An 18,903-nucleotide genomic window follows, 5' to 3' on the forward strand; every position below is an offset into this window, starting at 1 on the left:
GGGTACCAGCTTTGCACCATCCTATGCCAACTTATTCTTAGGATGGTGGGAGTCATTCCACGTGTTTGAAGATAGAAATCCTTTTAGGCACCACATTAAATTCTACAAACGTTATATAGATGATCTTATTTTTATTTGGCATGGGGGAGCACAGTCACTATTATTATTTATTGATCACTTGAATAATAACAATTTAAATTTACACTTCACACACAATTTTGATTATCATCACATTCACTATTTGGATTTGCTTTTGTTTATTGATCAAAGTGACACTTTTAGAAAAATTAATTCCCGTACCACTTTTTTGAGAGCGAACAGCTGCAACCCCAGGTCATTAATAAAAGGGATCCCTAAGGGACAATTCATACGGATGAAACGCAATTGTTCCACACCCGATGATTTCAACAAACAGTCTAGGGACCTTCTTGAAAGGTTCATAGCCAGAGGCTATAACAGGGTTGACTTGGAAAAGGCACATGAGGAAGTTGCCCTTATGGACAGAGCCACTTTATATAGAAACAAAACAACAGAGAAAAAGAATAATACCTTTGTACAAACACCTATGTTTATTACTCAATACAGTGCTTAGTCAGAGCAGATTATGCACATAGTCAGAAAAAACTGGAATGTACTATCTGTGGATCCAGCCCTTAAGGACATCTTCAATGAGGGACCAAAATTCGTCTTTAGACGTGCTAAAACAATTTCCAATTCTGTATCCCTGACTCTTTACCGGTCCCCTGATCGTGAAATCCTGCTCAGGCTGCAGGTATCCAGGCGGGGACAAACAGCAAGGGTTGCCGGTCAGCAGGTTTTCACTGACGGTCGGACCATTATTGGAAGCCGATGCTGGCGCTGGTGCTGGCACATTGCTTGCCTGGGACTGACGATTCTTAGTTGGTTTTACCATGACCTTTCGCCTTTTGAAGTCTCCATAATCAAAGACACTGGAAAAATCTGGGGCAACACACCAATACCCTCCTCTAACTCCAGGTGCAGGATCAATATGAAAAAAACATGGATCGATACATAACTTTTTCCTTATTGCACGCTTCCACACATGTGCATCTGGTGAAAATTTGTAAAAGTCCTATTTTTCGATAAAATATTGATAAAGGTTGCCAGTAGTTGGTATGGGGTTTTCCCCCTCACCTTTGGTACTGTACTTGAGTGACAGGCAAGGGGTGGTACATCCTGTTGTAGCTGTGACAACGGGGTGCCCGCTTCCTGGCTGTATTTAAGCACAGGACCACCCTAAAGTTAGTAGTTGTTCCTTCCCCCACTTGAGGAAGGCAAGTCACACATTGGAGGGGCTGCATATTGGGCCTACTCTATTCCTCTTCCCGTTGGGGGAGAGTGTGTGTACCTTACCTCCGCCTCTGCTATGGAGGTGGAGAAGAGCTATAATGGCTGCGGGTGTCCTTGGCCTGTAGTGACGTTCCAGGGACCATCTTCAGTGATAGCTGACCTGACAGACTGTATCCGGCAGAAGACTGCCGTGTAATTGTTACTACCGAGTGTAGTAATAAACCCATTCCTGTTTTGCAATATACCTCCTGCCTGGTGTGTGACCTTAATGAGGGGAGAGGTAATAAGTGCTATTGTGGGAGAGCACCTTCAGTTCCTGGAGCCTATGGCAGATGGAGGCACTGCACTGCTAAGGAGATATGTGGGGTATGAACCCCAGAAGCATGTTCCTGTGTCCCCACTACCATCGGCGGATGACTCAGCCCTCCTGTTGCCAGCAGGTATATGCACCATACAGGTAAAACAAAAAGTAAACAGTGCACAACGCTCATAGTGAAGTATATCAAGGATAAAAATATATTAAGTATCCAAGGATAGGTAATGTGCATACATCAGGGAAATATTAAAACAGCATTTCATGGGACAAATTACCCATACGTCCCCCAGGACTTGGGACTTGACTGCTGCCCTCACCGCACCCCACTTGTGGACTAGCCTTATCACTGTGATTACCTGCAAATTGTCCTACCTGTGGAGCCAGATGGCTGATGATCCGTGACTGTCCAGATCTGGCGTATGGGTAATTTGTCCCATGAAATGCTGTTTTAATATTTCCCTGATGTACGCACATTACCTATCCTTGGATACTTTTTTATCCTTGATAAACTTCACTATGAGTGTTGTGCGCTGTTTTCTTTTTATTTTACCTGTTCTAGCTCCGGGTGGTGCCGTGCATACCCCTTATTCAGCTGCAGACGCTCCTATACCAGTTCACGTATAATTTGTCTATTTTGTTAACACTTATATTACTTTAGTGCACTTTCACACCAATTTTAGCACTGTATATGGTTGCGCACTTATTACTTCTTTTGTTATCATATGCACCATACACCCTGTAATGGCCCCTATCTGCGATTGGATGGAGGAAACACTGTTACATTTGGAGGCACTGCTGAGATGTGTAACAGTACAGGCTTACAGTGAAACAATGCTGGAAGTAACAAGGTACGCTTCCAAAGCAAGTGCTGAAACTGAAGGAGGGAGGCTAGTATAGTGTCCAGGGGACCCGGGCATACCATAATCAGGGACCACTTTCCCCGCTATGGAACTATGACTTAGGCTGCCCTATCGGGTGAATTGTCTGGTGACACAAAGGCTATTGATGTTCTAAGTCACCCTAAGGCGGGTAGTCGAGATGCCTAGAAGTGGGTGTACCTGGGAGCCCCAGGAGCCACTGAAGGAAGGGTCTGCGATACTGACAGCCTAGAGGGGCGGCGTAAGGGTACTGCATAGGGAATAGGTCCAGAGTACTACTAGCCAGTAGCCAGACTATGGAACCACAGCGTGCTTGTAATGGACTGTAATCGTGTGCAGCGTATCGAGATGGAGCTTTGCTAGCCTGGGGTACATCCTACTCTTGGTAGACTGATAATCCATATGCCGCAGAGACCACAGGAAATGAGTTCCCGCCAGAACCATGCTGACCACGTGGCAAAGTTGCAAACTGCAGTAACCAGTGCAAGTATGTTGTGGAGTGGCGCGAAAGCCATAATCGCGCCCTTTTTGTGCTGTTTAGGACTTCTGGTTCCACCAGAGGGAGCAGACAGTGAGGACATTGTGCTTATGGGTGGGGCTGCATATGACGTGTCTGCTCTTCAGACCGAGGAGCCTGTCATAACTGCCCAGGTTCAACCCGCAAGTGAACTGTTTCAAAATGGCGTTTGGCATCCCGCTGATGCCACAAGGTTGTGCTCAGAATGGGTGCTGAACCACGTGCTAATGGGTGGACCCTGCTTCAGGGTAATTGGGATCCACCTATGGTGTGAAACCCAGGACTGCACCCCAGAGATGTGACTGGCTCAGTCAGGAGCCCAAGTCATGCCCTGTCACTGTGGGCCCTCCTCTAATCTCCACCAGAGGGAGGGGGCCAGGTGACAACCAATGCTCATCAACTACCAAAGACAAGGGAAGAGTTGGAAGTTCATGACTGCACCCAGAGTTCTTCTGAGCCAGAATCAACAGCTGAGCTATTCTACCTGTGCTTCTGCCTCCACGCACTTTAGTACGATCCAAAATGACAGAATGTGCAGCAGGACATTACTCCTTGCCTGGGGGATACCTAGAAGTAATAACTGAGGATGCCACCCTCTTGATGTGTCTATGCCCAAATTGTGCCTATTCAGGCCAAGACCTGGACTTTGAATCTACGTGCCCTGCCGGTGGTGCCAGCTACTTCACACCCCGCCTGCCCTCGTCTACGTCTTGTTTGCCTGGAAACAGGACTGACTGACAACGGGTCAGACGATTGGGAGCTTTCTTTCCATACAGCGGAGGCTGGCTCAGTATCCGAGACGGTTCCACAGCTGGAGCCGATCCTTGAGAAAGCAGAAGGGCCTAAATCTACATCCAACATGTGCCGCAGCCCTGTCCCTATGATGCCGCAACCACTGGTGTGTGGTTCTACTGTTGTACTTAAAGACCAGGACTTTGCCGGAGATTCCAAACGATGACGCAACATAGTCTGGATGTCCCATCTGGAAGGAATTGAGCAACAGCGGAGCCTTTGACGAGACTCAGTGACTCAAGCAGCAGTCGGACTGCGCCTCAAGTGATCATCGGGATTCCCATGTATGCGCGGAGCGGTGAGGAACCACCTCCTTACTCCCAGCAGGACCCGATGGCGACACCCGCTGAACCGATACCTTCCAGGGTAAGCTACGATGCTGAGGACGAAAGCAGTGACCGTGATCGTGATCCCGTGATTCCAGAATCTAATTACGTCCTTCCAATGGTGACCACCGGAGCGGATGAGAAGTGGCCGACTACCGCTGCAGTGAGTACCGCCCCTGCTACATTTTCTCCAAGTATGCGACCTCGAGAGGGGCTTGTAGGCCTTTTCTTGATGTTCAAAAGCTTCCAGCCCAGTTACGTGAGACTTTGGCTGAGCACCAGAACTATGCTATGGAACAACCCTTTTCGCCACCGATAGAGTCCTATATGGCCGGTATGAAGGGAGCACCTCCTTGGGAAGTGGAAAAGATTAAGGACAATGTTTCTCATGTTCCTATAGAGACTGTGACCAGGCAGTCACTAAATACAATTGGTGCACTGCTAGAGAGAGGGCGGGGCTCAAAAGGGGTGTGCCAGAGCCTGTTTCAGAAGAGGAAATGGATGTGTCTTTGTAAATGGTTGCTATAGAAGAAAAAAATGCTTGTTAAATTATAATACATTCAAAATGTTATTTCAGAGTTTTTTTTTACAAATGCTACAAGTATTTTCTCATAGTGCAGAACTAATTTCTTTAAAAAAACAAACAAAAAAAACCGCACGTAGGATATGACTTGGTCTGCAGCTTTAATTTATCTCCACTGCTCTGCATGAAAATGTTCTCTAGAGGACTTAAGAACCTTGACATCTGCTGTTTCTGTGCTCTGATCATTTGTAAAGTTAGGAACAGCAACATGTGCTGAGCCCTGGGAAAGAACTGTCCTTGTGTAAACTTGGCTTTCAACATAAATACAGGCATATCCCGCATTAACATATGTAATGGGTCTAGAGCATGTATGTAAAGTGAAAATGTACTTAAAGTGAAGCACTACCTTTTTTCCACTTTATGATGCATGCATGTACTGTACTGCAATCGTCATATACGTGCATAACTAATGTAAATAACGCATTTGTAACCAAAATAAATACAGTAGGCATTATTGAAAGAAAATCTTTAATGTCAGCTGATTTTTTTTGCTATGTGTTATGTACTGTAGATTTACTGTACATTTCCTTGTTTTTACAATTCCTGCATGATATATTATATAAAATACATATGATAATAATATGTATTATTATTATTATTATTATTATTATTATACTACACCATACAGGAATTCAACCCCTGATACTTCATATGCTGGTGTAATTCTCTAACTGCTACACCATAGGGTGGTGTGGAATCTAGCTCTTTAAACAAACTTAACATATACTGCACAGTGCAGTCCATCACCCAATTAGAATATACCTTCTGCACAGTGCAGTCCATCACCCAATTAGAATATACCTTCCGAACAACCATAGGGTTGTTTAAAGAAGTTAACCTTCCATCCATACTGTGGTGTAGTGCTTAGAGCAGTGGACTGGTATATGAAACCATCAAGGGTTCAATTCCTGCATGGCGTGGTATAATATATAATATATGTAGCCAGGACTGGTTTCCTTGGCTACCAGTCTGCCCCCTGCTGGCCATAAGCCCTGGTAAGAGCAGGCTGCCAGGAGTAATCATGGGTTTCCCCCACCCACAACAGATTCAGTGAGTCACAGGGGAGGCGGTGGGACTAGGCCTTTGTGTGTCCAATCATGGACTTAGACCTGGTACCTACTTCCCTTGTACTTAGGGAGCTGCACAAATAAATGTAGTCAGTGCCTCTACCTGCTTGAGAGAGGCTGGTCTACTCCCAACAATTGTGCAGGGCTCTGCCAATCTGTATTCCCTCTCTTAAGGGAGTGGATGGGAGACTATACCCCTTACTCCACCAGGGAGTAAGGGAAGAGCAATGACTGTTTCAGGGCCCCAGTGTGGACGTCCAGGGTACATCTTGAGGGTGAAGCCCCAAGAACTGCCTGTACCCACTGTGTGAGCTGTGTATGCTGACCATCTGCAGTGTGTATGAATAATGTGATCCTGTTCAAATATATCTTCCTGCCCGAGACTGCAATCTATCAGGGGAAGGGGAAGTAAGTTCTCCTGTTGGATTGTCCCCACATCCCTGGGGCCTGCAATAGATGCAATAAATGCCTTTTGGATTAAAGAATGAGTGACCGCTGTCCTATATAACACTGTCCTAATTTTAGGACATGTTTAACAACTCTGTTTTGCTACAGGTAAATTAGTTGTTTGCTATATTTGGACATTTTTCAGGAAACAAATGTATTGAGAACTCCATAGGTGTAAAACCTCAAATGAATCCTGGTGGTGGTAGCGTAAATGGAGTGTTATGAGGATTTTTAGGGGTGCCTTTGGTGAGATGTGGTACAAACTGGACAGCAGCCAGTTTTTTGTAAACCACACACACACACACACACACACACGCACACGCACACACACACGCACACACACACACGTCCAAAGCAGTAAGCATGTATGTGACACCTCAGTTCAAACTTTTTTTTCCCTATTGAAAGCACAGTGTTTATTTAAAAAATAAATGCCTTTCAATCTTGACCTGATACATTTCTTATGGGCATCCTTATCTTGCCAGCCTGTGTCTACACACATACTGTACGTTTGCAGCCTAAGCTTTTAGGGGATATTTTTATTTAATGCCCATTTTACTAATTCATATTTTAGTATCCCCATAGTAAGGGGATACAACAGCCAGGATTCCGCATAAATAGCATTTTTTTGTATCTTGCATGTTATTTGTACAGTCTCCATGAGTTAAATGAGGATTGCTCTGTTTGAGCATATCTACTCTTCCCTATATATATTATGAGGAGCAGTGGTTTTCAACATGTGTTTCGTGGAACTCCAGGGATCGTTGAGAAGTAACAGGGGTTCCTTGAAACCAGATATGGTAATGGTTGATTGTGACAGGGTGAAGTCAGGGACTGCTAGTTATGCCTGGGAAACATATATCTGAGTCCTTCATCCAGCACTCAGAAGGTTAACCCAGGAAGAATAGCTGGGCAATCAGGAACTAAGCAGACACAACCGACAACCAGCATGAGATATAAGGAAGCTAATACCTGCAAGCATGTGGCTGTCTCATTTCTACAGAGCTATCCTAGACAAGCTGCCATGCAGATGGATTCACAACTCTCTCTAAACCACGGATAGAACTGTTAATATTGTTTTCCTGACTGTTGTGGTGTATGTTAAAGGTTTGGTAACTGGACATAGCCAGCCAGCCTGATAGATAGGGCTTGGAGTGTGAGTAAGTTCTCCCAATGTGGAGTAGATGTTATTTTCCTATGTTTTGTGTTGCCTTAAAGGGACGGTGTGCCCAAATGTTTAAGTTTGTGGTGAAGAAATAAAACCACTTAATATTTGCTTCAACCTGAAACTACACGTGTGGACTATTGTCTGAACTCACCTACAGGCTGTCCTGCCACAGGTGGTGTTAGAAGTGGGATACTGGACTGCCCCTGCATCCGAAGGGCCATACATTGGAAAAAAATGGAGAATTTTTTTTCTCAGCTCCTGGAACAACAGGTCCAGCTAGCAGAGAAACAGGCCTAGCAGACAGAATGGCAGATTAAACAGCAAGCAGAAAACCAAGCACAGCAAGATGACAGGCAGGACCAGCAAGATGAGATGCAGCTACGGCAAGCAGAACAACAGGCCCAGTGACAGGAGAGGCAGGCTCAGCAAACAGAAAAGCTCCTCCAAATGCTGGCCACAGGCCCAGCCCCAGTTAGACCGGAGATGTCAAATAACCCATCGGTGATGCTGCCTAAAATGAAGCCAACCGAAGACCCAGAGGCATTCCTCCTCACTTTTGAAAGGTAGTCATGGCCCACTGTTGGACAGTTGATCGCTGGGTAATGACTCTGGCTCAACTCCTCATAGTAGAAGCTCAGGCAGCCTACCAGGATCTTCTAGCAGATGAGGCCATAGACTATCAGCAACTAAATACTGATATTCTGGATCGACTAGGCCTCACCCTAGAGACCTACCGACAGCGGTTCCGGATGGTCAAATACACAAAAACAGAGACAGACCCCGGGTCATAGCCCACCTCTTAGTAGACTTATGTACCAGGTGGATACAACCAGAGAAGCATAGCAAGGCAGAGATCTTTGAACAATTTGTGCTCGAGCAGTTCATACAAATACTGCTCCCCTCCTCCCGCTCCTGGGTAAAAAAGCATGCTGCAACTTACCAGGTTTCAGCGGTCTGCCTGGTGGAAAACTTTCTTGGCAACGACAGCCAACAGGATAGCTGGGATCGTTCCGTGCAAACACCAGCTGCTTCCAGTGATGCCAGAGGCAGGAGAGCAGACAATTGAAGGGTCTACAACCCGCCAGCTCAGGAGGTTCAGACATCCTGGTCGGAAGATCCTGGTCGGAAGATCCTGGTACAAACTACCGAAGAGATGCCCGTCATGGACCAAAGGCCATTGATCACTAAGGGGAGGACGCCACCCACAGTATTCCCCAAGAGCCTGGACTCCCGGCACCCATCTGGTGGAGAGGATTCCACCACCAAACAGAAGGGAACCCCGTCGAGAGCCCCCGCTGACGATCGAGTTTGCTGACTCAGGAGATGATGAGATGGACTGTTCCTATGGCATAACCACTGCCACTGCTTCTGAAGGGACCATGATCCGTGGTTGGTCCCGGCACCTCTGGAGGGAAATACGTAACAGCCCTGGTGAACTCGGGATCTGCAAAAACTCTGTTCCTAGAGGGCCTAATTCCCAAGAACCGACTATCCTATGACGCTCCATGGAATATCTAATGTATCCATGGGGATACAAAGAAATACCCGACGGCGAACATTGGTATCAGTCTCATTCAAGAGGATTGGTGTAGATCTGGTAGGACCTTTAGAACCCTCTGCGAAGGGACATAAGATCATACTAGTGGTTGTAGATTATGCCACCAGATATCCTGAGGCCTTCCCTCTGATATCAGCCACTGCTAAACAGGTTGCTCACAGACTATTAGTGGTGTTCTCCTGGGTAGGACTTCCCCAGGTAAAGTTAACCGACCAGGGAACAAACTTCATGGCGAAGTTAATGCAGGATGTCCTGAAGTTATTGGAGGTTAAATCCGTCCGGACCTCGGTCTACCATCCTCAGACTGATGGATTGGTTGAGAGGTTTAACCGCACTTTAAAAACCATGCTTAGAAAGTTTGTGGACACTGAAAAGCGAGCCTGGGATGAACTTCTCCCTTTCCTATTGTTTGCGGTACGAGAAGTTCCCCAAGCATCCACAGGCTTCTCCCTGTTTGAGCTCTTATATGGATGCCAACCTCTGGGAATTCTAGACCCTCCAAGAATACCCTTCAGTATGTCATAGACCTTAGAAACCGCCTAGACATGATAGGTCGGTTTGCTAAGAAAAATCTTAAATCTGCTCAAGAACGTCAAGAGAGGCAGTATAACCAAAATGCCCGCATAAGGGTCTTCCAACCTGGGGACCAAGTGATGCTCCTATTACCAACTTTGGAGAGTAAACTCCTTGCAAAGTGGCAGGGTCCTTTCCAAGTTCTCCGCCGCACCAGGGAGATGAACTACTGTATGCGATCTCTCAACCATGGTCCAGGAAGGGTAAACAAATCTACCACATAAACCTCCTGAAACCCTGGAAAACGATGAGATCGCTATTCATCCACCCTCTGGAAGGAGAGACGGATTTGGGTCCACAGCCTCCAAGGGGTAGTACTTACAATAAACATCAGGTCCTTACGGGAGAGCAGTTAACAATGGAACACAGGTCAGACCTACTGGAATTATGTGACAAGTTTTCAGATGTTTTTTCTGAACTCCCAGAGCAGACTGATTTATTGTCCCATAGAATTGAGACGAACCTGGCGTAAAAGTAAGGTTCTGTCCCTATAGATTGCCAGAGGGCTGAAAAGGCCTTGTAGAGAGGGAGATAATAGACATGTTGGAATTGGGCGTGATCGAGAAGTCCAACAGCGAATGGTGTAGCCCTATAGTGTTGGTCCCGAAACCAGATGGGAAGGTGAGGTTTTGCGTGGACCTCTGAAATGTAAATGCCGTATCCAGATTCGATGCATACCCAATGCCTAGAGTGGATGATGCTTGACTCTCTTGGCAAAGCGGAGTATATATCCACCCTAGACCTCATGAAAGGATATTGGCTGATACCTTAAGCAGAAAAATCCAAATGCAAAACTGCCTTCGCCACCCCTCTCGATTTGTATCAATTCGTCACCATGCCATTTGGGTTACATGGGGCTCCAGCCACAGTCCAAAGATTAATGGACAAAGTGCTATGACCCCATAGGGCATATGCCGCTGCCAACTTTGATGACATCATCTATAGTAGGCACTGGCAGTCCCATATAAAAAGATTAAGGGCAATACTAATGTCCTTAAGAGAAGCAGGGCTCACTGCCAATCCAAAAAAATGTGCCCTGGGAAAAGCCACTACAAAATACTTGGGCTATGCCGTTGGGGGAGGGATAGTAAGGCCACTTGCCAGCAAGGTGGCCACCATATAGGAAGTCCCAAACCCACAGACAAAGACGCAGGTCCACTCCCTTTTGGGGTTAGCAGGGTATTACAGGTGGTTTATACCTAATTTCTCAGACATTACAGCCCCCCTAACAGATTTAACAAAAAAGAGTGCCCCAACCAAAGTTAGATGGTCTTGGGAGTGCCAAAACACCTTTGACATGTTAAAGAAGTGCCTGTCAGAGGGCCCCACTCTTCGGAGCCCAAATTTTAAAGAGCCCTTCATAATTCAGACAGATGTCTCTGAGGTAGGACTGGGAGCAGTTCTGTCCCAACAATTTGATGGTGTTGAACACCCCATATTGTTCATCAGCCTGAAGCTGTTCTCAAGGGAAGTGAGGTATTCTGTCATTGAGAAGGCGTGCCTCGCTGTAAAATGGGCAATCGAGGCCTTGAGGCATTATGTCGCGGGGCTACACTTCACCCTGGTCACTGACCATGCACCCTTGAAATGGTTGAATACCATGAAGGATACAAACTTGAGGTTGACCCGATGGTACATGGCCCTCCAGCCCTTCTCTTTTGATATACAGCAAAGGCCTGGCAAGGAACACGGAAATGCTGATTTTTTGTCAAGAGAAGATTTTTTTGTCAAGTATAGGGTCGGGCTTCAGCCGTGTGTGGCCCTAGCCACACACAAACAGGGGAGGTATGTGACAGGGTGAAGTCAGGGACTGCTAGTTATGCCCGGGAAACATATATCTGAGTACTTCATCCAGCACTCAGAAGGTTAACCCAGGAAGAATAGCTGGGCAATCAGGAACTAAGCAGATACCCCTGACAACCAGCATGAGATATAAGGAACCCATTGCTTGCAAGCAGGTGGCTGTCTCATTTCTATAGAGCTATCCTAGACAAGCTGCCATGAAGATGGATTCACAACTCTCTCTAAACCACAGTAAGAACTGTTAATATTGTTTTCATGACTGTTGTGGGGTATGTTAAAGGTTTGGTAACTGGACAGAGCCAGCCAGCCTGGTTGATAGGGCTTGGAGTGTGAGTAAGTTCTCCAAATGTGTAAATGTTATTTTCCTATGCTTTGTGTGGCCTTAAAGGGACGGTGTGCCCAAATGTTTAAGTTTGCAGTGAAGAAATGCAGTAAAACCACTTAATATTTGCTTCAACCTGAAGCTACACATGTGGACTATTGTCTGACCTCGCCTACAGGCCGTCCTGCCACATTGATATTTTACTATTTTTTGCCAAAAATTTGTATTCTACCATATTTTAATTTTAACAATTCAGAGAGAATTTGAATTATTCAAAAAGGTTGGTAATTTTAAAATCATATACAAAAAGCAGTTTATTTAAGAAATATGAACCCCACCTTCCCCAATAGTAGTTGTATGTACATAGGATAGGTAGGTTGCGGGATTCTAGGAAATTACAATTCATTTTGAAGGTGTTTTATATGGTCACTATATGGTGTTAAGTTCCCAAAATGTCTTAAAAGGTTTCAAACCATTGGGTCTCAGAAAGGATAATGTTATCCTAATCTCAATTTAGTATTGCTTAAACCTCTTCATTTATCTTGCCTACATACAGTAGCAACAAACATATTTTGCAACAGCTGCTGAAATTGATAGAAAGTACCATTTAACATTGGAAGTTCTTGATCAAAGTCACCTATCTACAAAACAGGAGCAAAAAGTGGGCCATGCAATAGATTTTTATTTCTTGAACCTGTTGCTAGTTATTTGCAGTTATTTTTCAAGCAATTTGCAGCCGGGAGACTTAATAAAATACCTGTGAATCAAAATCTCCTGGCTTCAAAACTGAGTCAGAACATACAGATGTAGCCAATGTTATTGCAACCCGTGGTGCACTCCTATGAGTAAACTACTGTAGCACGATAGGCCCCCACTTTCCCACCCGCGGCTGACTCAAAACAATAGTTGCTTCTCCCACTGGTGCGTTGTGTATGTCGCTGCCGTAACCTCTATAGCACCAAATAGTGTGACAAAAAAACAAACAATTGAAAGCAATGGGATTGATTTCCTTGATTTTTTGCCCCTATTGAGAAACAGGTTTTGCAACTGGGAGACTTTACACATCATTCACATTGATATTAAGACACAGACATTCAAGATGCGAATTACAGTAAAGGTCCTTTTAATTGCAAAATTCCAGTCTGGTAGATTTTTATGTTTTTTTACCCTGTTTGTGAAAAGACGACTTACCAATAACGTAACATGTCATCCAGGTTCCCTTCCCAAAGATGCCTTGCAGAAAGCGGAAAAAAACCAAGACATAAAAATTTGGGGCAAAGGCTACTACAACTCCACATAATCCAACTCCAAAGGCAGATATGAGGTATGTAACTTTTCTTCCGTACCTATTGTTGAAAGAAAAAGGTTTTTTTTTTAGAAAAGTGTTACTCTTGTATTACACGGCAAATGGTTTCCTACATTTATTTAACCGATATAAATGCTATTCTTTTCGTAAAAAAGATCTACTACAATATATATACTATATATTATGTATATATAGTATATAAAGTTTAGTATTTACATAAAACATCCGGATAAACAATCAGACTGAATACAAGTACTAGAGATGTGCGAATGTCGTTGCAAAATGTTGCTATTTTCAATATAAGATACTATTTTCAAAATTTTTGCGATACTTTTCGCCATAATTTTGCAATAATTGCCAGATATGAAAGGTGATGTCCCCTTGGGGTCATCTGATCTATACATGCATTTTTAACAAATGGACATTTTGGGGAGAAACCTTTAGGGCAAAAAAAAAGAAAGAAAAGGCAAATTTCATCAAGGTCACAAACATCTCTAATTCAAGTATAATAAATGAGGAAGTATTGATTCAGAAATAGACCCTTTATGCGTACCTTTGCACCACAAACAATTGATTGTGTATATCAGATACAGTGAAACACCTAGACGTTGAGGTGATGACCTGATTATAAGAAATCTTTTAAATATATTGGCTTACAAGCAAGAAGGTCTTTTGAACGTGTCTTGTGGGGATTAACTCCTTAATTGAATGCATATACACGTTTGTTTGTTTTTTGCGACGCTCATTTACTACCCTTCATTTTATTTCTTGAGTACCGCTCCTATTAAAAGTGTTTGACATTTTATATCACTAATGCTCCATCACATATTTCTGTCCTATCAAAGGATTTCAGTGCTCTCACTAGTGGGGAATTCTTTTCCTGTTCGAATATGTATGTATGTATACACACACCCAAAGTTTATACTGTATATTTATAATAAATTAAAATATCACTTGTGAGCACATTCACATGTCCCAGACAGGTCTGCAAACCTGCTTTTCACTATTATCTCCTATCATGCAATGCTACCACTGCAGCAAGGGATTTTGGAAAATAACATGTAAATGAGCACAGTGTCACCTTTTGCTTCAAATCCATTTTGGCATAAATAATATGTACATATTTAACACATCAACATTTCGCAACAGTCACAAGACTTGAGAAAGATTCTTGTTTCAGCCGAAACCTTGATGTATGAAATATAATATATAAATGTAAATGTAAATATGTATGTAAATATATATGTAAAAACTTTATCTTTTGGTTACTGTGGTTTAACAAAAAATGTTTTAATTGTATTACTTTGAAAAGAAGTATCATAGTGTATGACAAGACCTATAACATTAACAAATTAAAGTATATAATCTACCGGTAATTAATAAATAGAGAGAATGATGGCAAAAATCAGGCACTCACTGGTCTTAGAATATATATATATTTTTTGTATATATATTCTAAGACCAGTGAGTACCTGATTTTTGCCATCACTCTCTATTTATTAATTACCGATAGATTATATACTTAAATTTGTTAATGTTACAGGTCTTATCATATACTATGTTACTTCTTTTCAAATTAATACAATTAAAACATTTTTTGTTAAACCACAGTAACCAAAAGATAAAGTTTTTACATAAAGCAGAAATCCTGACTGCTCGATACTTACCTAAATATTATTACCCAAGCCCATGGAGATGATCCTCCAGGGATCCCCTAGTTCCTGCAAATAAGCAGGTTTGACACGAAATGGCAGCAGGGTTAGTCTTACTGTGGTGAGTCAGTAGAAAGCTATCGGGAGATGCCATTGCGACTTTTTGTTTGTGACTCCTCTGCCATATTTGTTGGGTTTTTTTTGTGTCAAAACTGGCTAAAAAACACTAGAAATATCTCGGGAACAGGGGGGTGGTAATGGAAATGATGGTACAGTGTTGTAAACTCTGATAATAATGTAGTGTCATACTAAGAATCTAAGATATAAAAATACAAGTTGTTATGCATGATTTTATTGATCAGATTAGGATGACTTAAAATACACCTGCTCACTGCTACAGTACTTGCATATCTAATATATATAAAAGCAAGTGGGTCTTGTTTGGAAGTGGGGAGATTGAAGGTGGGGAAAGAAAAAAAGCCAAACCCGGCATTTACAGGCTTTTATTTTAGTATAATATAAAAGTGTATATTAGATTAGGTAATGCCAATGACATCTTGTGATGTAGTGGTTTGTGTCAAGTATTTTCATTGATGATTACTTTCCTTGTTGGGATCATTATCCTGTGATATTTTTTATTTCCTTTGTGTATTACTTTATCTGCCAAGGTTACATATACTCATGGTCCTCCTTTTAACATTTTATTTTAAACTTAAAAAAATATCCTTTAAGTGTTTCTTATAGATGAGTATTTAACATCCATTATTGTATTCTACTGTAATTATTTATATATTCAGCACTTCACAAGGATATCACCGTTACTATACTATATATTATTTCAAGCATAAAGCTCTTTATGAAACTGGCATTGTTTAGTAATAGTTAGACAAGAAAGATCCCATCATGATTAGCTTTGAATGTTAAAAATTAATGTTGGTCAACAAGTAAGTGACTTGATATGACATAGAAGTCCCATGGTATGCAGCAGCAGACACAGATGTAGCTAACATTACTGCAACTCGTGGTGCAATTTCGCCTAACCGTGTTTTTTTGTTGTTGTTTTATTTTTTTAATCCAAATATAGGGGGGGGGGGTTAAAATTGTAACTGTGCTATTTTCAGCTTTAAGGCCCCCCAGTTCCCGAGATACTTATAGTTTTGGTTGCCAGGTTTTCAACCTCTTAAAAAAAAAAAAAAAATGGCGGCCAAATCTTGCATGCAGTGCCAATAGGAAGCTCCAACTTCATCAGGGATTTGATATTGTGGCTTCCTACGGATACACCTGTCCAGGAACTAAAACCAAAACCAAAAACTAAATGGATATGTCTCGAATGGGGGTTCTATGCATTAAAAACAGCACTGTTTTGCTCTGAGTGAAGCTGAAATAGACTTATGTAAAAAAATAAAATAAAACAGAATTGCTGCTATAACAGCACTTAAGGGCTTTTATACCCCACTAAACCTGATCTCCTTCCATTCCAGTTCCCATTACAATTTAAAAACTGAACATACCATAACAATTAAATATGTCAATTACAGAGTAACTGGAAACTGTCTTCTTCACAAACACACAGGCAAGTTATTTTTATTCAATTTCAATGTTAGTGGTTTCTTTAATTGTCTGATGCGTTGTGTATATGAATCATTTGAAAGCTAGCCTTTTCAGGAAAAAAATACAAAATAATATTAACTATGAATGCGGTAGCCAACAACAGAAAAAAGGGAAAAACTGTCAGGTAAGTAAGTAATCATAACCTACAACTCAGCAAAAATGGACAGACTATGACAGCCAAAGTCTGTCAAAAATATTGGGTAACCCTTCAACCAGTCACACAATATAACAGAGCAGAAACAGTTGTATAATGTTATCATCCGTTTCTTATTTCTTACCTGTCTGCAGTGTAGCCCAAAGTGACCGCTCCCACCAGAAATCCTAAGTTGAGAACGGCTTGTGTCAGGTCTAGTTTCCAGGCATCGGAGCAGACAAAATTGTACTATTGAAAAACAAAACACAAATTCACGTCTATGACTATGTGAATGTGATAGACCGAACTTTCAAGTAATCTTCATAAAATCATTGCTTTAACTTCTCATTGTTAAAAAACTTACAATCCTGGTGCAAAAACAAGTTTGCAACTATGTGTTCTCCTTACAAGTTTCGCAACGTCATCATTGCTTTATCAGAGAAGGCTTGGCTAAACATATGCATTGCTACACCTTATACATTATCAGTGCTGGTCAACATTATATACATCAAGGGTGGCAGGTGCAACCCTTCAGACCATAAAAGGGCCACGCAATGTACTGTCCCATATAACCACTCCTATACCTTCTCCTATTGCCCATATAACCCCTCCCTATAACATCTCTCTCTCTCTCTGTGCTAATCTTTCTCCCACCTTTCACTCTCCCCCACTCTACCCCTCACTCCCCCACTTCCCTCTCTCCCAACCCACCCCATACTCTCACCAACCCCACGTCTCTCCATAACCTCACCTCTCTCCTCCACACCCCACCTCTCACTCCTCCACACTCCACAAATAACTCACCCTCACTCCTCCACACACCATCGTTCACTCTACCCCTCACCCCACCTCTCTTACCCTGCCTTCTCCTACCCGTACCCTACCTGTTGTGCTGGGGAGGAGGCCCACCCAGGCGACCAGTACCGGAAGTCAGCCCGATTTCCGGCAGTGGCCTAACTACCATTTTTGTGCACAAAACGGGCCCCCCTCTGTTGCAATTAGAGAGCAGAAGTAGTGACTGGGAGCCGCACGTGAGATCTCTACAGGTCGCATGTTGCCCACCAGTGCCTTATATATACTCTCTGTTACTATAATACTCTGTTACCTTAAAGAGAATAAGGTATTACTACTCCTTGTATGCATACTATAATACCTTAATTCTCATAAATTTTGCCTCAGAATTAACTCAACAAAATAAATTGCTGTGACTGATTATTACAAGAACTCATAACGGAAATTAATCTATTTGATAAATCTATACAATCTCATTTAAAAACAAAACACTTCATTAGAGATTACCGTACATTTCAATTCTTATTTGTAATATGGTGTCAAAAATAGTTTGAGTTTTTAATGTAAAGATCCAATTTGACTCTCTTCTTAATATATTTAAGTAGCTACCACCCCTTTTTCCTAATGATATATTTTCTATTCCACATATAGTAAATTTGACGGATATCACATCATGTTTATCCATAAAATGTTTAAAAAGTAGATAGACATCATTCTTCTGTATAATAGAACGTTAAGGTAGCTGTGAGGAATGCAAATCCTCTTGATCCAGCAATTTCTGCTTACCACACTAAGGTTATATTACTTGCACTTGCTCACCTCACCTCACAGGTTCCTTGTCAGTGTCAAGCTTGGGTAACACTAATTAACCCATTTCTATAGACACAAAACTAGACAGGCTCCAAGGAGGTACAGTAAAGAGCTTCTGAATTCCCAGTAAACTACAGTATAGAAGCCAATATCCTTCAGGAAACTATATCAGATATATGCACAAATGCTACATGCTGAATAATCTTTCAGTAAGAACTAAGTACGTCATATATTCTCTGATCCAGGACATCCAGCAATCTCTTCTTACAAACACTAAGGTTTATATTGCGTCTACACTGTGATTATACACAGAATAGGCAGCCCTTCAGGCAATTTTTTCATTCACAATTCCTTGCAACGGCAGTTTTATTATTTTATTTTAGTACTTTATAAGGTTCTAGTGTGTATGTGTTTGTTAGGTATCGGTACACACTTTTAACTAATTATAATACTAATTAATTATAATAACAACACAATATCATTCCAAGAGTTTGCTTTTATCTCATTAGAGAATTATAGGTGATATAGGTAACACTATCAGCGCTACACCAAGTCAATCAATTAACTGATCAATCAATTATCTAGGGTGTGCACCAATCAAGAGGATTTTCATTCCTCTCAACTGTCCAAACAATCCCAATCCCCAGGTAGCACCCCTCACCTGGTAATTTCACCACCATTGCAGCAAAGTTTTCCTTTTCCCTTATGTAGATTTCGTATAATAGAACGTACATATTCCTAACGTCTTATTTTTACATTTCTGATTGTATGACCTACATATTGCTGTCAGCAATTACTAGTTAGTAAATACATTACATTTTTATACATACTGTACAGGTTATTAATTCACTGGTGTATGGGGTAAACATTTCCAGTTCTAGTAATCATAAATACTAAAAACATTTTAAAATCCTTACATGTTACACATTTTTTTACAA

General features: G+C 42.1%; 1 protein-coding gene across 1 annotated transcript in view; it reads right to left on the reverse strand.

Annotated features, from left to right (window-relative positions):
• Positions 1-18,903, reverse strand: part of SLC22A3 (solute carrier family 22 member 3) — a 311,477-nt gene that overhangs the window by 79,279 nt on the left and 213,295 nt on the right. Inside the window, exons 2-3 of the mRNA XM_075596749.1 lie at positions 16,509-16,612; positions 12,853-13,007 (exon numbers count right to left, since the gene is read on the reverse strand). Coding sequence (XP_075452864.1) covers positions 12,853-13,007; positions 16,509-16,612 — 259 coding nt within the window. The remainder of the gene's footprint in view (positions 1-12,852; positions 13,008-16,508; positions 16,613-18,903) is intronic.

This window comes from Ascaphus truei, chromosome 4 (genome assembly GCF_040206685.1).
Source record: "Ascaphus truei isolate aAscTru1 chromosome 4, aAscTru1.hap1, whole genome shotgun sequence".
NCBI classification, from domain to species: domain Eukaryota; kingdom Metazoa; phylum Chordata; class Amphibia; order Anura; family Ascaphidae; genus Ascaphus; species Ascaphus truei.